At 44.7% G+C, this 21,204-nt stretch overlaps 1 protein-coding gene across 1 annotated transcript in view; it reads left to right on the top strand.

Moving 5' to 3' along the window:
- naaladl2 (N-acetylated alpha-linked acidic dipeptidase like 2) overlaps positions 1-21,204 on the top strand; it is a 163,004-nt gene that overhangs the window by 129,669 nt on the left and 12,131 nt on the right. Inside the window, exons 12-13 of the mRNA XM_026997094.3 lie at positions 16,220-16,313; positions 20,092-20,290. Of these exons, the coding sequence (XP_026852895.3) occupies positions 16,220-16,313; positions 20,092-20,290 (293 nt within the window). The remainder of the gene's footprint in view (positions 1-16,219; positions 16,314-20,091; positions 20,291-21,204) is intronic.

The raw sequence follows: 21,204 nt of genomic DNA, 5'->3' as shown, positions 1-21,204 counted from the left end.
ACACACATACCTCCCACACACTTAATCACCCTCACCAGTCTGAGTCCATATCCCATGCCAGCACCTTTGGGATATGTAGACTTTTGATTTCGGAGTCATATGTAAAGTTTTTTTTTTTTGTAAAGTACTGTAGCTGCACCTGGTTTGTGAATGCGGATATATTTTGGGTTATTTATTGCGATGTGCTGGTACTGTGCCTCATTTGTGGTGCTTCATGTTTGGAAGGCTGGAACTCAGCTGTGGTTATGGCTGTCCTCGGGTGACTGCGTCCTCGGGTGTGCAGATATAAACTCGAGTGACGTTTGTGCTTATCAGTCACGGGGCTGCAGTGTCTTCTATGAGTAGACCCGTGCTGGAGGGAGGGGGCGTGTCAAAGAGCAGTCACACCAGCAGGGGCGGGCCCGGCGAAGGCTCCTCCCCCGAGCTGACGGGGGAGACAAGATCGTCTCGGAGAGAGAACAGACCTGTCACCCTCTCGGCGCCTTCCCGCGCCCTGCAGGCAAGCTGAGAGCAGTTGTCAGGACCCGGTGACAGGCCGGCGCTGATAGCGGCTATGCTGGTGTTGGTGGAGCCGTCCCACGACAGGTCGGAGCGAAGGACCTGTATTACCGCCTGACAGGCGGAGGGACGTAGGCTGGGAGGAGGCGAATGACGCGCGTTCCCACGAGCGCGCAGCCGCGCCTGACTCTACAGGAAGCCGCGCAGGGCGCGCGGGCTGTCCCGATAGCCATCGCTGAGGTATTTTTAGTTGATCGGTGAAGTGCTTTCGGCCTGTGCAGGTGCTGGGATTAGACAGGATGCCTACGTTCCAGGGTCGCAGTCCCAATTTAGTTCTCTTCTCCTTCACGGCTTTTCTGCGCTGACAGCACCGGGCAGTTGCTCAGCATGGTAACGTGATCTCGATCAGGGCTGGTTTGCAAACGAAATGCTTCCGCAGGCAACAGCGAACATGTTTATATGACATTTGTAAGATGAAACCGAATGCCGTCTGAGCTTATACATGGACGTTATTGATCTATTTTGTTCTTTTAATGTGTCGGACTGACAAAGCCGACTGAGGGGCAGAATGAGGGGCGTGTGTCACAACAGTGGCGGGGGCCTTTCTGAGGTCATTACAGCGCGCGCGAGCGAGACGTCCTGCATCCAAAGACCCGGCACTACCAAACTCCCAAAGCAACCCCCCCACCGGGCCGTCACCCACGTAATAAACAAAAGACAAATTAAGAATGTGGTTTGCTCGTCGAAACCTGGCGGGGAAAAGCACTGCAGTGCAGTTCCGAACGGAGCTTAATGGGGTACAGATCACGTCGTCGAGAGTCTGTCCGTGTTCCCAGCTCCCTATTGTGGAAGTTGACCCTCATCTGAAGTTTTGAATGTTTTAGTCACTTTAGCGCCATAAAGGAAGCGCCGCTCACTACGCTGCTGAGACCGTGAACTCATCGGTGGCGTGGAGAATCGTCTGGGAAAGTGTGATAAGATTAGCTCTAATTTCACAATAATTACTCGTGCAAGGAGATAGCTTTTGACCAAGTAAAACCATTTTTTGAAGTGGACGTTAATTAAAGCATACGACTGAGGCAGATGGTGGTCCACTTGCGCGCGCGCACACACACACACACACACTCACAAAGAGCGGTTTAGAAGTTCAGCTATTCAGTTTCTTCTGTCATTCTGCTCCCTCTCTCATCCCTCTGCTCTCTATCTCTCTCTCTCTCTCTCTCTCTCTCTCTCTTTCTATCTCTTTTCCCCTTTCTATCTCTTTCTCTCCCTCCCTTCCTATATAACCTTTGCATAAAGACATAGACAGGGGACTTTGTGAGTTATACCCAGGTTGGGGGAGGCCAGCTCATTAATACCTGAAAGACTTCTCCTCCTGCTGGGAACATGTCAGACCCCACAGAAGAGATTTAATCACACAAGACAAAGTGTCGACTTGATTTCTTTATCCTGGGGCAGCGTGGACTCTGGTGATTATCTCTGGCACTGTATGAGGTGTGCCGAGCAGATGTGCCCCTGCCCCGGCGGGAACTAGGAACCGTGGGTAAAGACACGTGCCGTCTAACTAGAGAGGCCCATATTTAGAAATGGATGAAGCAAACTTCCGTGGAACACATTAACATTTGATATGGAATTAATGCATGCATGTGCACGGACGTGTTTCCTGGACACGATGGATTGCAGCAGAATTCGGATTATCACTCTTAAAGACCAAAGAGTTTCTCTGGTGCAAAAATGTAAATTTCTCCAGCGCCTTACGTAGAGACTGTGCTTAAGCGATGACATCATGGTGTCTTCACTTCTGTAAGCTGTCTCCGTCGTCCACGCGCCCTGATGTTCGCCTCGGCTAACCCTAGCAGCAGACCGGCACTATCAGGCAGGAACCCGGGGGTGGCCGACAGCCAAGACATAAAACTCAATTGCGTTCGGAGCGCTGTTAATTGAAGTCAGACCGGCCTTGTTCCGAGTTTAACTTTAAACCGTTTACTTTGCGCAGGAGAGTCATAGCGTGCTGTTCATTATTCACCTCAACAGAGAGAGTCAGTCCGTCCCTCTTATAGTAACGAGCGTTTAGATACACACATGAGCACTCGGCGAGACTTCCTCTGATCATCGTCATTTATCGGTTTCTTTGTCGACACGACCCTGAAAGGGCTGAGGAGCGAAAGGTTCGATTGGGAATTTCACACTTGGCTGTGCGCTTGCGTTTACCGCCCGACTCATAAAGCTACTGCTCACCAGCCAGACGGAGCAGATATGTAAAACATCTCGGAACGAACAGATTGCTTTTTCACTCTGTATTAAATGAGTAGAGTACTCTGCTTCTCTAGTTTGATTTCTGCTAGCTAGATTTTTCTCATGATTTTCTTTGTAAATCTACATAAAATGTTCACTGTATCTGAATTGGAAGTTAAACTAAGCGCACGTCTCACAAAATCTGGGGACAGACGTCCTTTCCGTCCGCTTTTATGACTAAACTAGGATCATCTGGAAGTGCTCAAGCATGTGATGTAAGTTAGTAATCATTTGCTCAGTCCCAAACAAGGCCAGGCGAGAACTGGGACAGTCACTCGGCGCTCCGGCGCTCACCCCGGGCCTGTTGCACGGCACCAGAGAAACAGAGGGAGTTTATCGTGGCTAATATAAAACACGACGAGGTGTCATGGAGTAATTTTCCCCGCCGCTCGGGGGTCTCACCAGGCGCACGCGTCGACACAGGACTCTCCGCCGCGCTCCTTCATCACCTGGCCGGGCCAACTGCCGTCTCGCCGGCTGACACGGACTCGTCTGGCACGCCGTCATGGAGGAGGGTAATTTGTCCGCAGATCGGCGCCCGCTTCTCCTCGCTTGTCCCAAGTGCGACCGAGCCTCCCGCCTCATCCATCACCGCCAGTGATTAAAAACCCTTCTGCTCTTCCGGTGAAAAATTGAAAACTTAAAATCTAGACAAGATGACATGAGGGAGCTACAGGGGAACTTTTTAGGGGCAAATTTCCCTCGTATGTGTAGGCCGACCTGTCACAACTGCTCCAGTTTCCTTTATTCTTGTGAGCATTTTGGAATATCAGGAGTTATTTATGGAGTCCTTGGATTTATCTGCACTTTTGCATAAATGACTTCAGAACTGTGATCTGCTCTTCAGTTAGGTCATAATAATAAATAAACCCCGTGTTTGTGTCAACGAAGCACTAACATTGTTTTACGTATCTCAGACAAACAAATAGTTTCGATCAGGGTCGGTGATGAAAGGTTTTCATGTAACTACAGGACAACAACATCTTGAAAAGAGGAGAGCCCTGCCTCACAATTTAATTTACCTGCAAACAGTCATTCTTCACCAGGTCCTTCTATTTGCAATATCGTCCAATCAAATGAGATTTCAGAAAACCTCATAAGAAAAGATCCTAAGACCAAACAAAGGTGCAAAGTGATTTAAGCCTCGGGCCTCCATCAGAATTCAAATGGCTTTTTAAAAACGTGGTTTGTCCACATAACTACACCACCCATCAGTGCTCTGTCCAGATACACCACCCATCACCAGTTTTCTGAAGACTTCCTGAGTGTCCCACAGTGCTCCCGAACCAACGTGCAATGCCACACAAGGCAAATGATAAGTGCTGCCTGTACAACACTGTTCTGGTGCTAAATCTTCACACAATCTGTAAAGCGGCGTAATGACGTGGTCCCTGTAATTCAGTTCTGGGTGCCTACACAGCCTACAGGACACTGAGACTCAAGATGTGTAACAAACATCTGCAGCAGAAGGTCAGCCCCTCGAGTTGGGCATCGTCCATGGCGATAATAAACACAGGAGCAGCTCAATAACTGGGGCTATAGCAGAAGAGTCTTGACCTCAATCCTTCTGAATTGCTCTGGGGTAATCTGGGGTAATCTGAAGCAAACCCTACTCACCGCGCAGTTTATTAGCAACCTCGGCTTCGCACGTTCACGTTTCGCTTTCTTGCGTGCATTCACCGTTTACCTTCCAGGTGTGTTTTAGGAGTTCGGGATCACAGACTGTGACCTTTTTGCTGTGCACGGGTTCAGCCCCCGGGACCCAATCTTCCACTGCACTTATGTGAAGAGGACAGGTCATTCTCAACACAGCAGAAGTCAAAGCTCAGCCAATACCGGGCATTCAAACCTAGGAGTAGTTAACATAAACAGATGGACTACTCTCCCAAACTGGACCCCTGCAACAGTGTGGGGTTTGTTGAATTAGACTGTTAACATTTTTAATTGTATGACGATCGTGTTCACAGTTAAGAAGACATCCATGCAGAAACCACAGCGGTTTCGTTACCTGTTTACTCACAACTCTATGATGGTTAAAATAACTGGATTCCCTGCTTGGCTATCTGGGTGGACACAGGAAGACCTGAGGTCAGTTATTACCTAAGTGGACGTCAGCGTAACATCGTCTCACCTGCTCAGTCTGTTTTCAATCTGTTTGGTATACCGTTTTTAAAAACGTTCTGACACCTCGTTGGTCTGGTTGTCCAGCGATGGTTTAAAGTAGCCGGGGATCAGGTTACATGCAGAAGTCACAATAAAATCTCAATCTGGGCCGGATTATTTTAGCAGCGTTTAAATATTCAGGACCGTAATCTGTATTAGGCTCAATCCCATGTCTCTGTCATTGCTTTTCTCAGAAGTAGACTATAAAAGGTCTGTTTTGGGCATTCATAGTCCCTCACCGTTATAATGCAGCGCACGACTCCTTTTAGAAGTGATGGAGTGTAAAAAGAAAACAGGATGGCATTTCATCATTAAAGAGTTGTAACAGTGCAAAAAAAACTAAAGCATAACGGTGTTGTGTGCGCGATCGGAGCCGGAGGGCTTCAGCACTGTCAGCATAGTAAAGGGATTCCTGTTGACAGCCAGCCCAGCCCTTACTCCTGTGAGCAACTGAAAGAGAAGGAACCTCACGCCACCTCCGTGGTGTGCTGGGTTTTTTCCTTTTGATTGTGTAACCATGTTGTTGTGCACCATGCGTTTTAATCATTTTATTTATCTGTGTATTCATTCGTTTATTCGTATTTCTTTATTTTCCTGTGGTATGAATAATTTCTAAGTATGGAAATTCTCTGAAGCAAGAAAACATGTTTTCTCTCCTCATGCTCGGAATCTCGTATTCCTCCCCTAACTGCGACTTCTTTATTAGTTATTTTGACCGTGGAGACAGTGCAGTGTTTTCAAAGTCAACAAAAGCCAACTAAGAGAGAGTTATGTTAGAATTATATGGAATTAAATGCATCTATAATTATGTGAAATGTGTAATGCTTAAATCAGACATGGGAATGCACTAACCACGCACTGGCTATAGAAATGCACTAACCACACACTGGCTCTGGAAGTGCACTAACCACACACTGGCTCTGGAAGTGCACTAACCACACACTGGCTCTGGAAGTGCATTAACCACACACTGGCTCTGGGAATGCACTAACCACGCACTGGCTCTGGGAATACACTAACCACACACTGGCTCTGGGAATACACTATCCACACGCTGGCTCTGGAAATGCACTAACCACACACTGGCTCTGAGAATACACTAACCACACACTGGCTCTGGGAATGCACTAGCCATTAAAAATTAATGCAGCACGACATCCCAGTTTATTACTCTATTTGTACTACCACATGAACTTGTCTGACTGCTTTTTGTAACATTCAGGTAGGCTTGTGAGTGTTGATGGTGTGCGCAGTATATGCCTTTTTGGTTTGAGATTAGAGACGGTGGCGATCACCCTTCTGTTGTTTTTGAGGCCGTCACCGTGCAGAGGAACTTACTGTTACAAAGCCAAATGTCTAGAGCAGGTTGGGCCGCACTCATTGAAAAGAGAGCGCTATTGGTTATGTACCAGCCAGAATTACTACCACCACTGGTAATACTCCAGTTGTTTGAAATGATCTAAAATGGAATTTGTTGTGCCAGTTTTTTTTTTTTTGTTAATTATTATTATTGCCCGTGCAATCTTTCCGGTATGTTCCCTGAACATGCCCATGTGTGTGAAGGTCTGTAATCTTCCGGTATGTTCTCTGAACATGCCCGTGTGCGTGTGTGTGTGTGTGTGTGTGTCCTTTGCTTCATTTCTACACTTTGTTCATAGGGTTTCTAATGGTGTCGATAACAGTTACACATTTTTGCAAAAAAAAAAAAAGGTGTTTTTTTTTTTTTTGTCCTTTTCAGAGCGAGACCAAGCTGTTAAATTACTGTCTTCTTTCATTACCTATAGCGAGGGTTCCTGTACTACTGGAGGTCACTGTAGGTACCAGTAGCATGTTGAAAGGCCCCTTAAAGTATGAAAGTGATTTGTCAGCATTGCTGGAATGTCTTTCCTTCACATTGAAAGGGACAGGGGCCCCCTGGGAAAAGATGACTGGCATCAAGAGGGAGTTGGCGATTGTATTATATATGTATATTATTTTATGAATTCTCACAAGGTGCTGTCAGCTTCTGCCACTGTTGGGTAGATTAATTAAGGGGTCATCGTTCATTGTCTGTACAAATTCACTCTCACCGTGTCCGCCGGCAGCCGCGACACTGAGAACACGACTAACGACAGCACATCTTCTGCTCGGACGCGTTCCCGACCTTCCGGCTGGGATTATCCCCCAAATTGTCTTCATTGAGCAAGAACTCTGTAAAAATCCATGGCTGTTTGTCAGTCTGTCCTTTTACGTTGCGAGGTACTGGATTTTGAGGCAAGGGCTTTGGCAGGACGCTGCGCTAAACTGTGTCCAAAGCCCTTCCATGTGGTGACAAGTTCAGGTGCTGGCCGTGGACTGGATGGTTCTCGCAGGTGTGTTGGATCCGTATCAGTGCTGCCGTCCTCTCTGAAGCGGTCGAAGATCCCAGGGTCTGACGCGACTTCTCAGGTTCTTCTGGCATCGTGTCATCAGATGGGATTTAATACCACAATATTGTTGATTTTCCCTGGTTTTAACCATGCAGCCTTTAAATGTCCAACATCAGATTTTCTTGTAGGTGCTTGACTTTTATTTTATGTATTTGGGTTTTAGTTTTTGGTTTTTAATTAAAGCTTTTAAAGCTTTTTAATTATAAGGGGATATTGCAAATAGCTCTGTCAGGAAATGAGCTTTATTTTAGTCTGAGGCTATAAGTACTCACGGTGCTCTCACTCCCAGACACGATGCCGAGTTTATTTGTGGAGTGTGGTGTTGTGTCATGGCAAGCACCATGCTGCTCCAGAGATGCGTCTGTCTTTGGCGTGCAGTGCACTGTGGGATTAGTGTAAACAAATGCAGATTTCCTGTCTGCGGTGCGTCTCTGCTGTTTATAGATCAGTTTTTGCGTTTTTGTTTTTTCAGTCCAGGCAGATTGAACACCTGCACTGTCAGGAAACATATGTGATACTTTAATTAGCGTTTAATAATCAGAAAAGCACGTCTGTGTTAGGTGTAAAACAGAGGGCTTGGGAGGTTAAGCTTAATTGGTCCCTGCATCTGCCAGGTGCCTGTCATGAAATGTTCCTCTTTGCTTTAGCCCTGCCAGCTCCGCCTCATTTGGCAGTGCGTCGTCTTGCTGCGTTTCTCAATCCTCTCTCGTTTCGGTGAGTGACATGATTTCGTTATATGTCATTTCTCATCTGTGACTCTGATATGGGCACACGGTCTGTCAGTTCGCCTGGACCGACAGCACTGTTACTTGGTTTTGGACTGACTGCATAAAACAGTGGTTACAACACTGTAAAGTGTCTCTGTACACACTAATTTCATAACTACAGCCCAGATAACGAGAACCAGCTCTTCATCGCTGACAGATTCCCAGTGATGCCACATTCTGGAAGGAATTAAGTGTGAATCCTGCATTCTGTTTTAGCACAACTGCATTTAGAATTGCATCATTTAGTTTCAGTATATGGATAATTAATTGCCATATAAGCGTGGCAAATTTCTGTTCAGTGAAATGACCGAACATGATGACAAAATGTCCACCTCCACATTGACATGATAAGTTGCCCTGCCCCATTTAGTGTGTGAAGTGACATCGGTTTTATGGCCCTTACAAAACATTATTGTCATTCCGGTGAAACCCCCAAAGAAAGTGGCCAGTGTTGTGGAGCATAATGTGTCCTCAAGTCACTCGAATGTAAAGCAGTTTACAGCTGCAGAGCCAACTTACACAGTGTACAGCTACAATGACAGAGCCAACTTACACAACGTACAGCTACAATGACAGAGCCAACTTACACAGTGTACAGCTACAATGACAGAGCCAACTTACACAGCATACAGCTACAATGACAGAGCCAACTTACACAGTGTACAGCTACAATTACAGAGCCAACTTACACAGCATACAGCTACAATGACAGAGCCAACTTACACAGCATACAGCTACAATGACAGAGCCAACTTACACAACGTACAGCTACAATGACAGAGCCAACTTACACAGTGTACAGCTACAATGACAGAGTCAACTTACACAGTGTACAGCTACAATGACAGAGCCAACTTACACAGTGTACAGCTACAATGACAGAGCCAACTTACACAGCATACAGCTACAATGACAGAGCCAACTTACACAGTGTACAGCTACAATGACAGAGCCAACTTACACAGCGTACAGCTACAATGACAGAGCCAACTTACACAGCATACAGCTACAATGACAGAGCCAACTTACACAGCATACAGCTACAATGACAGAGCCAACTTACACAGCATACAGCTACAATGACAGAGCCAACTTACACAGCGTACAGCTACAATGACAGAGCCAACTTACACAACGTACAGCTACAATGACAGAGCCAACTTGCACAACGTACAGCTACAATGACAGAGCCAACTTACACAACGTACAGCTACAATTACAGAGCCAACTTACACAACGTACAGCTACAATGACAGAGCCAACTTACACCACGTACAGCTACAATGACAGAGCCAACTTACACAGCGTACAGCTACAATGACAGAGCCAACTTACACAGTGTACAGCTACAATGACAGAGCCAACTTATATTTATATAGAACCTTTCAAAGAACCCAGTTTTGTTTTACAATAAACATACAACAATTCTTGTCGCGGGAATATTCATCCCATTGCTGAAACACTTTAAGTGTTTGGACATGATTTTGATTCTGATGATGACGTATCACAAAGGTCCTAAGGAGCACTTTTCAGTTTTGCTGTCAGTTTTCGCTGTCAGTTTGTTTAGAGATTCAAAATGTTTATTTTCTACTTGTTTGTCACTCTGAGCTCATTATAATTTCATGACTGTTTCAATTCAATTAAATCACACGAAGACAACTGCTCGGAGATGTGTTTTTCCTGCCTCCTTTCTGCTAATTTGCCAGAATTTTGTTCTAATTCATTTTCTGAATGCAGTACTGACTCTTGGAGATGAAACAGTGGCGACGTTCCTTTATACACGCCAGTATTTACTACCCCTGGCTTTGTTTACGACACTTTTCTAGAAACAGACCCATTTTTACCGTTCGTCAATAGTCACCTAAAATTGACCTTGGACTGTTGGTGACAGTCGTACCTGACATTGGCTGATGAGGGACACTTTGGGACTGCCTAATTAAAGTCTTTTGTAGCCTTTCATCTTGGTGTGTGTTTGCTGAATGGTACAAAAAAAAAGGGCCTCTTGCAAAATCAGAAACCAAAAAGACTGCTTTGATTTGGGAGTGGGCGGGGCTAAAACCCAAGCCGCGCATTTTAATCAGACAAAAAAAAGAATCACACCAAAAGGGCATAGGATTGCACCTTATTTTTTGAATAAAAGTTTTCTAGAATTCTGTTTGCATCAGCGAACTCACTCACTTGTGAGTGTATTTGTTAGATCGTGTATGCATCATAAGAGATATAGCATACGTACACCAGTGCCTTTAGGGCTGTTTTGAGGCTAAACTGTCTCTAGAGCCATACCCTTGATAAATCCAAACCCAGAGGGATCTAATAGCAACCTGTGACTAAAAGACATTCATTCAATTCATGCTGGAGTATTTGGATTTGTGCTTGAAAATGCATTAGTCAGTAAATAAATAAATACTTCCAAACGAGGCTTTCTGTGCTTGCGCTTTGAGGCAGTGCCTTTTTAGGCTGCTAAGCTATATTAGTGCGGCTTTCTGCCGTGGACGTAGACGTGGACGTGGACTTAGGCGTGACTGTCTCTCGGACACTCCTCCCTCAGACGGTCCAGCCAGCACGAAAGCCCGGTGCGTTCAACACTCAAAAGCCCGAATGTTCACGTCCGTGCTGGCAGACTGTGTCGTCACACGTTCAACACTCTGGAATAAGCTAAGCCATGTGAGACTCAATGAGCCTCGCAGGCGTGGTCGAACCCAGCTCTGTGTGTCTGCTGCTGCTGTGTGAGTGTGTGGCAGGCCGTCCGTCAGATTAAACTTTTCCTGGAGAGCCCTCTGCTGTTGGTGAGCGCCAGATCCTATAACAATGGTAGCTTAGACTCCTCTAAGTCTGTCTGTACACTCTGATCCAGCACAGCCCATGGGGATCTGCACTGGCGTGGACAAGCAGAAACACACACACACACACACACGCATACAGATTTTCTTAGAAGGCATGGAATCTCTTAAAAATTGCATATACCAAGCCGGGGTGTACTGACCACTAAACTCATTCTCCTAGTTGCTTTGTCGGCAGTGACATTCGCGAGTGCGCAGCTGTTTTGTCATTCTTGTTGACGTTATGTTGATTTTCGTGTTAGCGAGAGGTGGGTGAGTGTGCGCACAACTGACATCTCTCATTACCACAGCCACGCTCATCCACAGTACGCGGCTTTCCCAGAGTGCCACGTTCCCCATCACTCACTACGGCTGTAAGCATGACAGCGCGTCACGAGAGCAAGACGCTCGGTGTCAAATGTCATCTCTTCCCAAATATGCATGTTTTTTTTGTTTTTTCTTCAGTTGGGAAATGTTACACAGTGCTCACTATAGTTCCAGTCTCCTCCTGCATCTTCCCTCTTCCAGGTCACATGACACCTGCCTGCCCACTCCTTAAGAAAAGCCCTCCATTCCGGATATTCCAAATATAAGGCCATAAATAAGAAATGTGTTGGTTCATTTTGTCCTTGTCTTTAATGCTACCCAGATAACTACATTTTTGTAGTATTATTACTCTATTCAAATCAACACAAATCTTTCCCCATAATGAGTTCCCCAGTAGTTCATCTTACACTAATAGTGAATAAGGGAAACAGTGAAAAATGTACAGGATATAAAACTTCTACACAATCCTGTTAAAATGCCAGGTATGTGTGATATGAAAAATTACAACTTTTTCATCTCTTTTTATCTTTAATGTGACCTATAATCTGTGCAAGTCAATTGTAAAAGAAACAAATCTTTTAGGGGGGGAAAAAATAAAAATAAGAGTTCAAATAAGGTGGTTGCGTAAGTACGCAGACCCTTCACCTGCTACTTTACTGAAGCACCTTTTTATGACAGCCTTTCAGTCTTTTGGGTAGGAGTCTGAATCTTTGCCTGTAAAAGCACTCAAGACCTGTTTGACTAGGGGTATGTGCAAATATGTGGGGGTGTGGAGATGTGGAGGTATGTGGGGGGTATGTGGAGGTGTGTGGGGGCTTGTGGAGGTATGTGGGGGTATTTGGGGGTACACTTTAGGTCATGGTTGTGCTGAAAGGTGAAATTCGTCTTCACATTCAGCTTTTTAGCAGAGGCCTGATGGTTTTGTGCCAAAACTGATATTTGGAACTCTTCAGAATTCTCAACTCCTCAACTAAAGTCCCAGTTCTAGCTGAGGAAAAACCCCAAAGCATCATGCTGCTACCACCGTCCTTGGGTGTGATCTTCACTGTGGGTGTGGGGTTCTTCACTGTGGGTGTGGTGTCAATCACTGTGGGTGTGGTGTCAATCACCGTGGGTGTGATCTTCTTCGCTGTGGGTGTGTTAGAATCTATATGATTAATTCTGAATATAGCCACATCCCCGGTTATACGAGCACACTTCCATCACATTATTTTGTTGTTTACATGAAAAAAAAAAAATCCTTCTAAATGATTTCACTTTATTTTTCAATTGAATTGCACACATTATTATTATTATTATTATTATTATTATTATTATTATTATTATTATTATATAATTTTTAATATATAATTATTATTATTATTATCTTGGCCTGATTTTTTCCATTACAACAACTGTGACATTTCAGAGGGTGTGTAGCTGTTTTATATTCACTATTCCAGTAGTGGTGCAGTGTTGCTGAGGTCAAACTGAGAATATGCTAACTTATACCTGTATACCTGTATAGCTTTATACCTGTATACCTGTATAACTGTATACCTGTATAGCTTTATACCTGTATACCTGTAAACTGGTATAGCTTTATACCCATATACCTTTAAACCCATATACCTTTAAACCCGTATACCTGTATACCTGTATAGCTTTATACCTGTATACCTGTATAACTGTATACCTGTATAGCTTTATACCCATATACCTTTAAACCCATATACCTTTAAACCCATATACCCGTATACCTGTATACCTGTATACCGGTATACCTTTATACCTGTTTAGCTTTATGCCAGTATACCTTTATACCTGTTTAGCTTTATACCTGTATACCTGAATACATGTACATCTCTATACCTGTATAGTGTTAAACCTGTATAGCTTTATACCTGTAAACCAGTATAGCTTTAAACCCATATACCTTTAAACCCATATACCTGTATACCGGTGAACCTTTATAACTGTTTAGATTTATACCCGTATACCTTTATACCTGTATACCTGTAAAACTGTATAGCTTTATACCTATATACCTTTATACCCGTATACCTGTACACCTGTATAACTGTATAACTTTATACATGTATACCTATATACCTGTATAGCGTTATACTTATGTAGCTTTATACCTGTGTACTGATATACCTGTATACCCTTATATCTGTATAGCTTTATACCTGTATAGCTTTATACCCATATGCCTGTATACCTGTATAGCTTTATACCCATATGCCTGTATACCTGTATAGCTTTATACCTATATACCTTTATACCCATATACCTGAATACCTGTATATCTGTATAGCATTATACCTGTATAGCTTTATACCTGGGTACTCATATACCTGTATACCCTTATATCTGTATACCTATATAGCTTTATACCTGTAAACCGGTACAGCTTTAAACCAATATACCTGTATACTGGTATACCTTTTATACCTGTTTAACTTTATACCCGCATACCTTTATACCCACATACCTGTAAACTTGTACAGCTTTATACCTATATACCTTTATACCCATATACCTTTATACATTTATACCTGTATACCTGTAAACCTGTACAGCTTTATACCTATATACCTTTATACCCATATACCTTTATACATTTATACCTGTATACCTGTAAACTTGTACAGCTTTATACCTATATACCTTTATGCATTTATGCCTGTATACCTGTATATCTTTATACCTGTATACTTGTGTACCTGTATACCTGTATAGCTTTATGCCTCTATACTTTTGTACATGTATATGTGTATAGCTTTATACCCATATACCTTTAAACCCATATACCTGTATATATGTATACCTTTATAGCTGTATACATTTATACCTGTATACCCTTATATCCTTATACCCGTAAATCTGTATACTTCTATACCTGTAAACCTTTATACCTGTATACCTGTAAACCTCTATAGCTTTATACATATATACCTTTATACCCATATACCTGTATACCTTTATACCTGTACACCTGTATACCTTTATAGCTTTATACATGTATACATTTATACATGTATACCTGTATAACTTTATACTTGTGTAGCTTTATGTATGTATGCCCGTATACATGTATACATTTATAGCTGTATACCTGTATACATTTATACTTGTATACCCTTATACCCATATACCTGTAAACCTTTATACCTGTATACCTGTAAACCTCTATAGCTTTATACCTATATACCTTTATACCCACATATCTGTATACCCATATACCTGTATACCTTTATACATGTATACCCATATACCTGTATACCTGTATAGCTTTATACTTGTGTAGCTTTATACATGTATACCCATGTATCTGTATACCTGTATACCCTTATACCCATATACCGGTATACCTGTATGCCTGTATACCTTTATACCGGTATAGCTGTATACCAGTATAGCTGTATAGCTTTATACCTGTAAACCTGTATAGATTTATACCTGTAAACCTGTATAGATTTATAACTATATACCTTTATATCCATATACCTGTATACCTGTACACCTGTACACATTTATACATGGTGTATACATTTATACTGGTGTAGCTTTATACCTGTATACCCGTATACCTGTATAGCTTTATACTCATGTAGCTTTATACCTGTAAACCTGTATAGCTTTATACCCATATACCTTTAAACCCATATACATGTATACCTTTATACTCATATACCTGTATAGCTTTAGAACTGTATACCTTTATACCTGTATAACCTTATACCCATGTACCTGTATACTTGTATACCTTTATACCTGTATACCTGAAAACCTGTAGCTTTATACCCATATAGCTTTATTCCTATAAATCTGTATACCCATATACCTGTATACCCTTATTCCCATATAGCTGTATACCTGTATACCCTTATACCTGTATACCTTTATAGCTGTATACCTGTATACGTGTATAGCTGTATACCTGTGTACGTGTATAGCTGTATACCTGTATACCTATATACTTGTTTACCTGTATAACTTTATACCCATATACATTTATACTCATATACCTGTATAACTGTATACTTTTATACATGTATACTTGTATACCTGTATACCTGTGCACCTATATACCTGTACACCTGTATACCTGTATACCCATATACCTGTATACCTTTATTGCCTTAAAGGAGCCATTTATATGTTTGTACTGCACCACAGATGCTAGTAGGTCCCAGTATGGGTTCATCCATCCCAAATGACTCCAGCTTCAAGATTGGTGGGGTTGGAAAGGTGGAGCTTCTAAACTGTATCTCACACACACACACACACACACACACACACACACACATATATATATATATATATATATATATATATATATATATATATTTTTTTTTTTTTTTTTTTTTTTACCCAGCTAGATGTCCATCTAACCCAGGTGCACAGAAGGGTCAGAGGTCAGGGATGTTAAAACACCATTCCCTGTGTGTCTATTTGTCTCCCTTGACCCCTGTGTCTCCTTCTGTCCCTTTTGTATCCCTTTTGTATCCCTTCTGTTTCCCTGTGCCCTGCGTGTGAATGTCTCTATACCCCATGTGCCAAATGCATACCTGTGGTGGAACAGTGCCCAGTAGGTGACCCAGGGGCCAGGAACAGATATCGCCATGCTGCAGAGAAAACCCTTATACAACATGCACTGGACCAGAGCCTACAGTAGCTGACCCTGGTGACCCTGACCATGACCCTGATCCTGACCTAAGGGCGAGAGTAAACAAAGCAAGAACAAAGTTACAAGCAGCCAAATGGCCACTAAACCAGCGAGGACACTTATATGTATGCACGAGTAGCCTGAGTTGCGATTTTCCTGTCAAAATTATTATAATTTAATTTTTTTATTGATGTTCTTTCATCATTTCAAAGACTGCAAATATAAGAGCTTGTGTGCCATCCAGACGGTCATTATTATGTTCTTATGTTTGTTTTTTTATTGATCTAGATGACAGCAGAGGCCATCCTACGACTCAGTACTGACCCCGTGCTTCCGTTCTCTCCCCTGGACATAGCACTGGACGTTCAGAAGAAGCTCAAAGGTAACGGGAGTGAGTCTCCGCCTCTCACTTGCAGAAAAGGCGTCTTTAAATTTGAAATACAGTTTCCCACAAACACAGTTTCTGAAATGCAGTTCCTCACAGGTGTAAGCGCTGCTCTGCTGGCTGATCTCAGCCAGAATGCAAAACACGGGCCATTACTGCATCAATACTCATGAATACAGCCCGTTGCCATAGCGACCGGACGCGGTGCACTGCTCTCGGTTCTCGGCGGTGTGTCAGGCTGCAGAAGGACCGTAAGTGACATAAGACGATGACCTGGCAGGAGATCATTGGTTCCGCTGCACATGGCAGTCCTGAGGTGATGGGAGAAGTGAGCTGTCCTCTGTCTCTGTAACTCTCAGACGAGGCTGAGGTATTCCTCGCGGCCCCCGGCACGCCAAATGAGCAGGACTATCGGATTATCGGACGTAATTGGCATTTCTTCCCTTAGCAAAGGGACGCTTGGTCTCAGCCGATCCTCCAAAAAAAAAAAATGAAAGGGAGGCAAATGTTTAATTGCTTGACAACTTCATCACAAGACACCCAAGGGTGGTAATCAGCGCAGAATGCCAGCTCACCTTTCATTTGTGACTGGCCTCTACCTTTTTAGAGACTTGCAGCTCTGAGTTTCTGCAGACTCCAATAACATTGCATTATTATTCTGGCGCCCTCGGGTATCTGTTACTGTCGCCTCTCACTCTGCGCGGAGGCTAATGGAGAGTGAGGGCTCCCCCCTGAGTGCATGCTCTCTTTCCCTCTCTCTCTCCTTCTCTCTCCCTCTCTCTCCTTCTCTCTCCCTCTCTCTCTCTCTCTCTCCTTCTCTCTCTCTCTCTCTCTCTCTCTCTCTCTCTCTCTCAGGCTGCTGCACCAGTCTCTGGTGTTAAATATTCATACAGACATGGCACAGGACAGGTGAGGTGCTTAATTGCCACATAATCCTGTCTCATGCAGACAGTCAGCAAGACCATAAAGCTGTACAGTATTAATATATCAGCACACGTGCACACGCATGCACACATGCGTGCACACACACACACACACACACAGACACACACACACACACACAGAAACACGATCCACCTGCTACATACACCTGTACAAACACACACACACTGATACAGCTACTCGGTAATCCAAGTGAGAAGTGACATGGTGAAATGTAAAGTATGAGGGCAAGCAGAACCACTGAGTGTTGAGACCATCACACTGACATATTGAGTCTGTGTGAGGACTTGGATCTTGTATTTCTGTTAATCCCGGTGGGTTGGCTGTATCTCACGATAATGGTTGTGATCCCTAGCAATCATTTGACCCCTAGCAATCACCAACACGTGGCTTCTTTATGGAGTTCTGGCACCTGTTATGAGCCGTGTTGGTTCAACTGTTTCTAAGGTGCTCAAACAGCCTAGCACGGTGACTGAGATGAAATGACTACTCCCCACCCAATTAAGATGTTTAGGTCTGACCAAAAAGCAAAGCGTGTCCTCGGCGGACTGGGAGACAGGTAGCCGCGGCCAGCTGGCATGTCTGTCTCTCCTGTTACAGATATGACGGCAGGCTGCTTCCATTGATCAAAACGGAACGTGAAACTGCAGCGGTGCAGTAAGTTCTGTGTTTGTGATTAAATGGTTTACATGGGTGCGTGTTGTAGTTTAGAGGCACAGGAGTACTTTGGAAATTGTCCTCTAAAAGAATTATTTGCCTCTTTAAGATAGAAAGGGATTTGCCTCCAGCGTGCCTGCAAGTTTTACGTTTCCGTGGTCAAAGTTTTAAGTTGTTCTCGATTTACTTATTCATTCATCTATTTGTTTGCTTTTGGTGTTGAGCTGATTCGATTTATCGGGCGTCCATCCTAGCCTTGGTGAGAAAGGTGTGTTCGCGCAGGGCGACACAAAGGCACCGGCATCATGCGCGTCGGGAGGAAGGCCGACGTTAGAGAGGCGCGGAGTGGGATAACGCCGCCCTTGCTGCAGAGAAGGACATCCGCGCCCTCGCGTCTCCCAACGCCGCTTCACAGCCGGCACCGGACGTGCTCCCCCTCCGCGTCCTTGGTCAGATCCCTCTCCCAACACCTCGCGCCCGCGCGTTAGGACTTCTGCTCCTCCTCCATTTGTTAAGCGTGGAGCCGTTCCGGGCTGGCGCCAACCCCCCTGTTCCCTCCCCACGTCTCTGTGTCAGGACGGGTGATAGATTACACCGAGCCTCCCACATATTTCATAAGCGCTGTTCTCCCTGCAGAGAGAGAGGCACATGGACGGATGTGCAAGGCTGGGGTTCTTTTGCTATATTTATCCTCCCTCTCGCTCTCTCTCTCTCTCCCTCCCCTCCGGTGAGCGGTACCAAGCCCGTATTCTCCAGCGGCCAGCAGTAATGCTCTTCACGGTACCGCAGCTCTCCAGCTCGGTTCTGGCTCTCGCAGACTCGCTGCAGTACCCGCCCACCCTGCGACATGTCTGATAGTGGCCAAGGTTAATTACTTTCAAACAGAACAGAATCTGAATTCCTCAGGCACTGAAATCAGATACAACTCCAAGAAGCCAGTAATGTCAAGATGGGGATTTTTATTTATTTGGTTAATTAGGTAGATGGTTATTTATTTATGCTTTTTTTTTTTTTTTAATGAGGTGCGTTTTATTTTCTTCCGAATGCTCTCATTCAGCAGTGCATGCTACAACTCTACAGTCTGTCCGCTCATATGTCACAAGCCCATTAAAGCAGGCCGGGCTGAATTACTGTTATGATTATCGTATAATAATTCAGACCAGTGTTCCATAATTGATGCACGGCGCAATCAAGTTGTAAACAGTGTGTTGCATTTTGATTTGGATGCATTGGATGCACAGCCTCCGTGATTACCATCACCGTCGGCACGACTCTGCCAGCCGGTTTCAACCGGACACGCACGGCCATCGCTGAAGCCACTCCGGTTGAGGAGAGTATTTCAATACTGCTGTGTGCAGCAGAGGTTGATGGCGTGCACATCTTAGCTCAGTGAGAGTGGCTTATTTGGGTACACTATACTTATACAGAAGATTGACAACACACAAATAACGGGCAGAACGGGACGTGTTCATGGGTTAACACGATAACACGCACGTGTCTTCGATCTGTTTCCCCATTAGCCGCGCGCCGAAGTCCAGGACGGTGAGTTGGGTTCGTCTCGGCAGTCATAGCCAATTAGCATTAGCCCGTTTGGGTCGAAAAGCCTCATTTTTGGGCGGTCCGCACTTATGCCGTCAAGCTGTTGGACCGAAGCAGCGAGGGAAGTGCGCTGTCGCGGGGCCTGTCAGGAGCCGTAACGGCTGAGCAGATGGAGGCAAATTGGATAAAAGCCCCGCGAACGCCGCGACCCCACCGCCGTCAAGCTGCCGGGAGACTTTGAACGCGTTTGCAGCTTTTCATTTGAAATTTTGCCCCATGGCATTGTTGCAGCGGAAACGTTGAAATAACGGGAAGATGTTTGGTAAATAGATGGAGGGAGAAGAGATGGTGAACGGTGACGCCCTGGTGAAAGCAGCGAGTTGTCTGCTGGAGAGTAAGCGTCAGCCGATCCGGCGTAGTGTCGGACTGACAGGAGCTGGAGACAGAGAGAGTTACAGGGGTGACGAACGACAGAATGAGCTACTCCACTAATTCACCTCCTTCCCACCTCTCTCTCTCTCTCTCTCTCTCTAACCCCCCCCCATTACTGTCTCCCTCTTTCTCTCTCTCTGCAATTCCTCCCCCTTTTTCCCCCCCTCTTCTTCCTCTCTCGATCCCCCTCTCTCCGTCTCTGCAGACGACCCCTTAAGCACGCGTGATCTCATCTCCGCCGCCGCGTCTCTGAGGGAGAGGTCCGCCATGTTCCAGTCTGAGCTCATGCGCCCCGCCAACGACCCCGGGGAGCGCGACCCTGCGCACGTGCGCATGCTAAACGACGTGCTGAGGGACCTGGAAAAGAGCTTCCTCGTCTCTAGCCCGCCCCCCGGCTTCTCGCGGTAAGCTGTGATTGGTCCATGTGTAGTGCTTGACATACAGCACAAGGCTTCCTCTTGAGCTTCTATTACCTGTTTTCTGACCTCAAAACCAGTTTTCCATGCAATGCATTATATATGAAGACAGCAGCGTTCCAAAGGAAACAGTGAATATAACGGCTAGGCGTAATTCTCATGGAGACAGAGGCAATAATATCTCACTGGCTTGACTGTACAGTGGTCAAGTACAAATGTTTGTTCCTTTTCTCATAAATATTTGGTAAATATGTTTGTGTAATGCTCCTGTATACTTGTAATGAATTAACACAGTATATAATTGAAATTATTTGATGGCTATTTAGAAACTCTGTTTCTGTGTGTTCACCTCAGTCCACAGAAAGACTGAAGAGGTGGAGTCTCACATTTACCAGCATTGTTTCAGTTATGCACAACCTGTTGCCTTTTTAATTATGTTTCGGATTGGCTTTTGTTGTTGGTGGTGGTGTTGTTGGTAGTGGTGGTGTTGCTGGTGTTGTTGGTAGTAGTGGTGGTGGTGGTGTTGGTCTGGGTGGATGTTGTCTAGGGTGGATGTGGTCTCGGGTGGATGTTGTCTAGGGTGGATGACTACCTTGTGGTCTAGGGTGGATGCTGTCTCAGGTGGATGACATGGATGTGGTCTCGGGTGGATGTTGTCTAGGGTGGATGACTACACTGTGGTCTCGAGTCTAGGATGTGGATGTGCTCTAGGGTGGATGTGGTCTACGGTAGATGTGGTCTATGGTGGATGTGGTCTAGGGTGGATGCCTACCATGTGGTCTAGGGTGGGTGTATTCTAGGATGGATGTGGTCTAGGGTGACTGCCTACCGTGTGCTCTTGGGTGGATGTGGTCTACGGTGGATGTGGTCTAGGGTGGATGCGTACCCTATGGTCTCACAGC

This window comes from Electrophorus electricus, chromosome 26, assembly GCF_041902795.1.
Source record: "Electrophorus electricus isolate QZ-2024a chromosome 26, ASM4190279v1, whole genome shotgun sequence".
Classification (NCBI taxonomy): domain Eukaryota; kingdom Metazoa; phylum Chordata; class Actinopteri; order Gymnotiformes; family Gymnotidae; genus Electrophorus; species Electrophorus electricus.
Note: the sequence above shows the minus strand (reverse complement) of the source record. Positions and strands in the feature narration are given on the sequence as shown.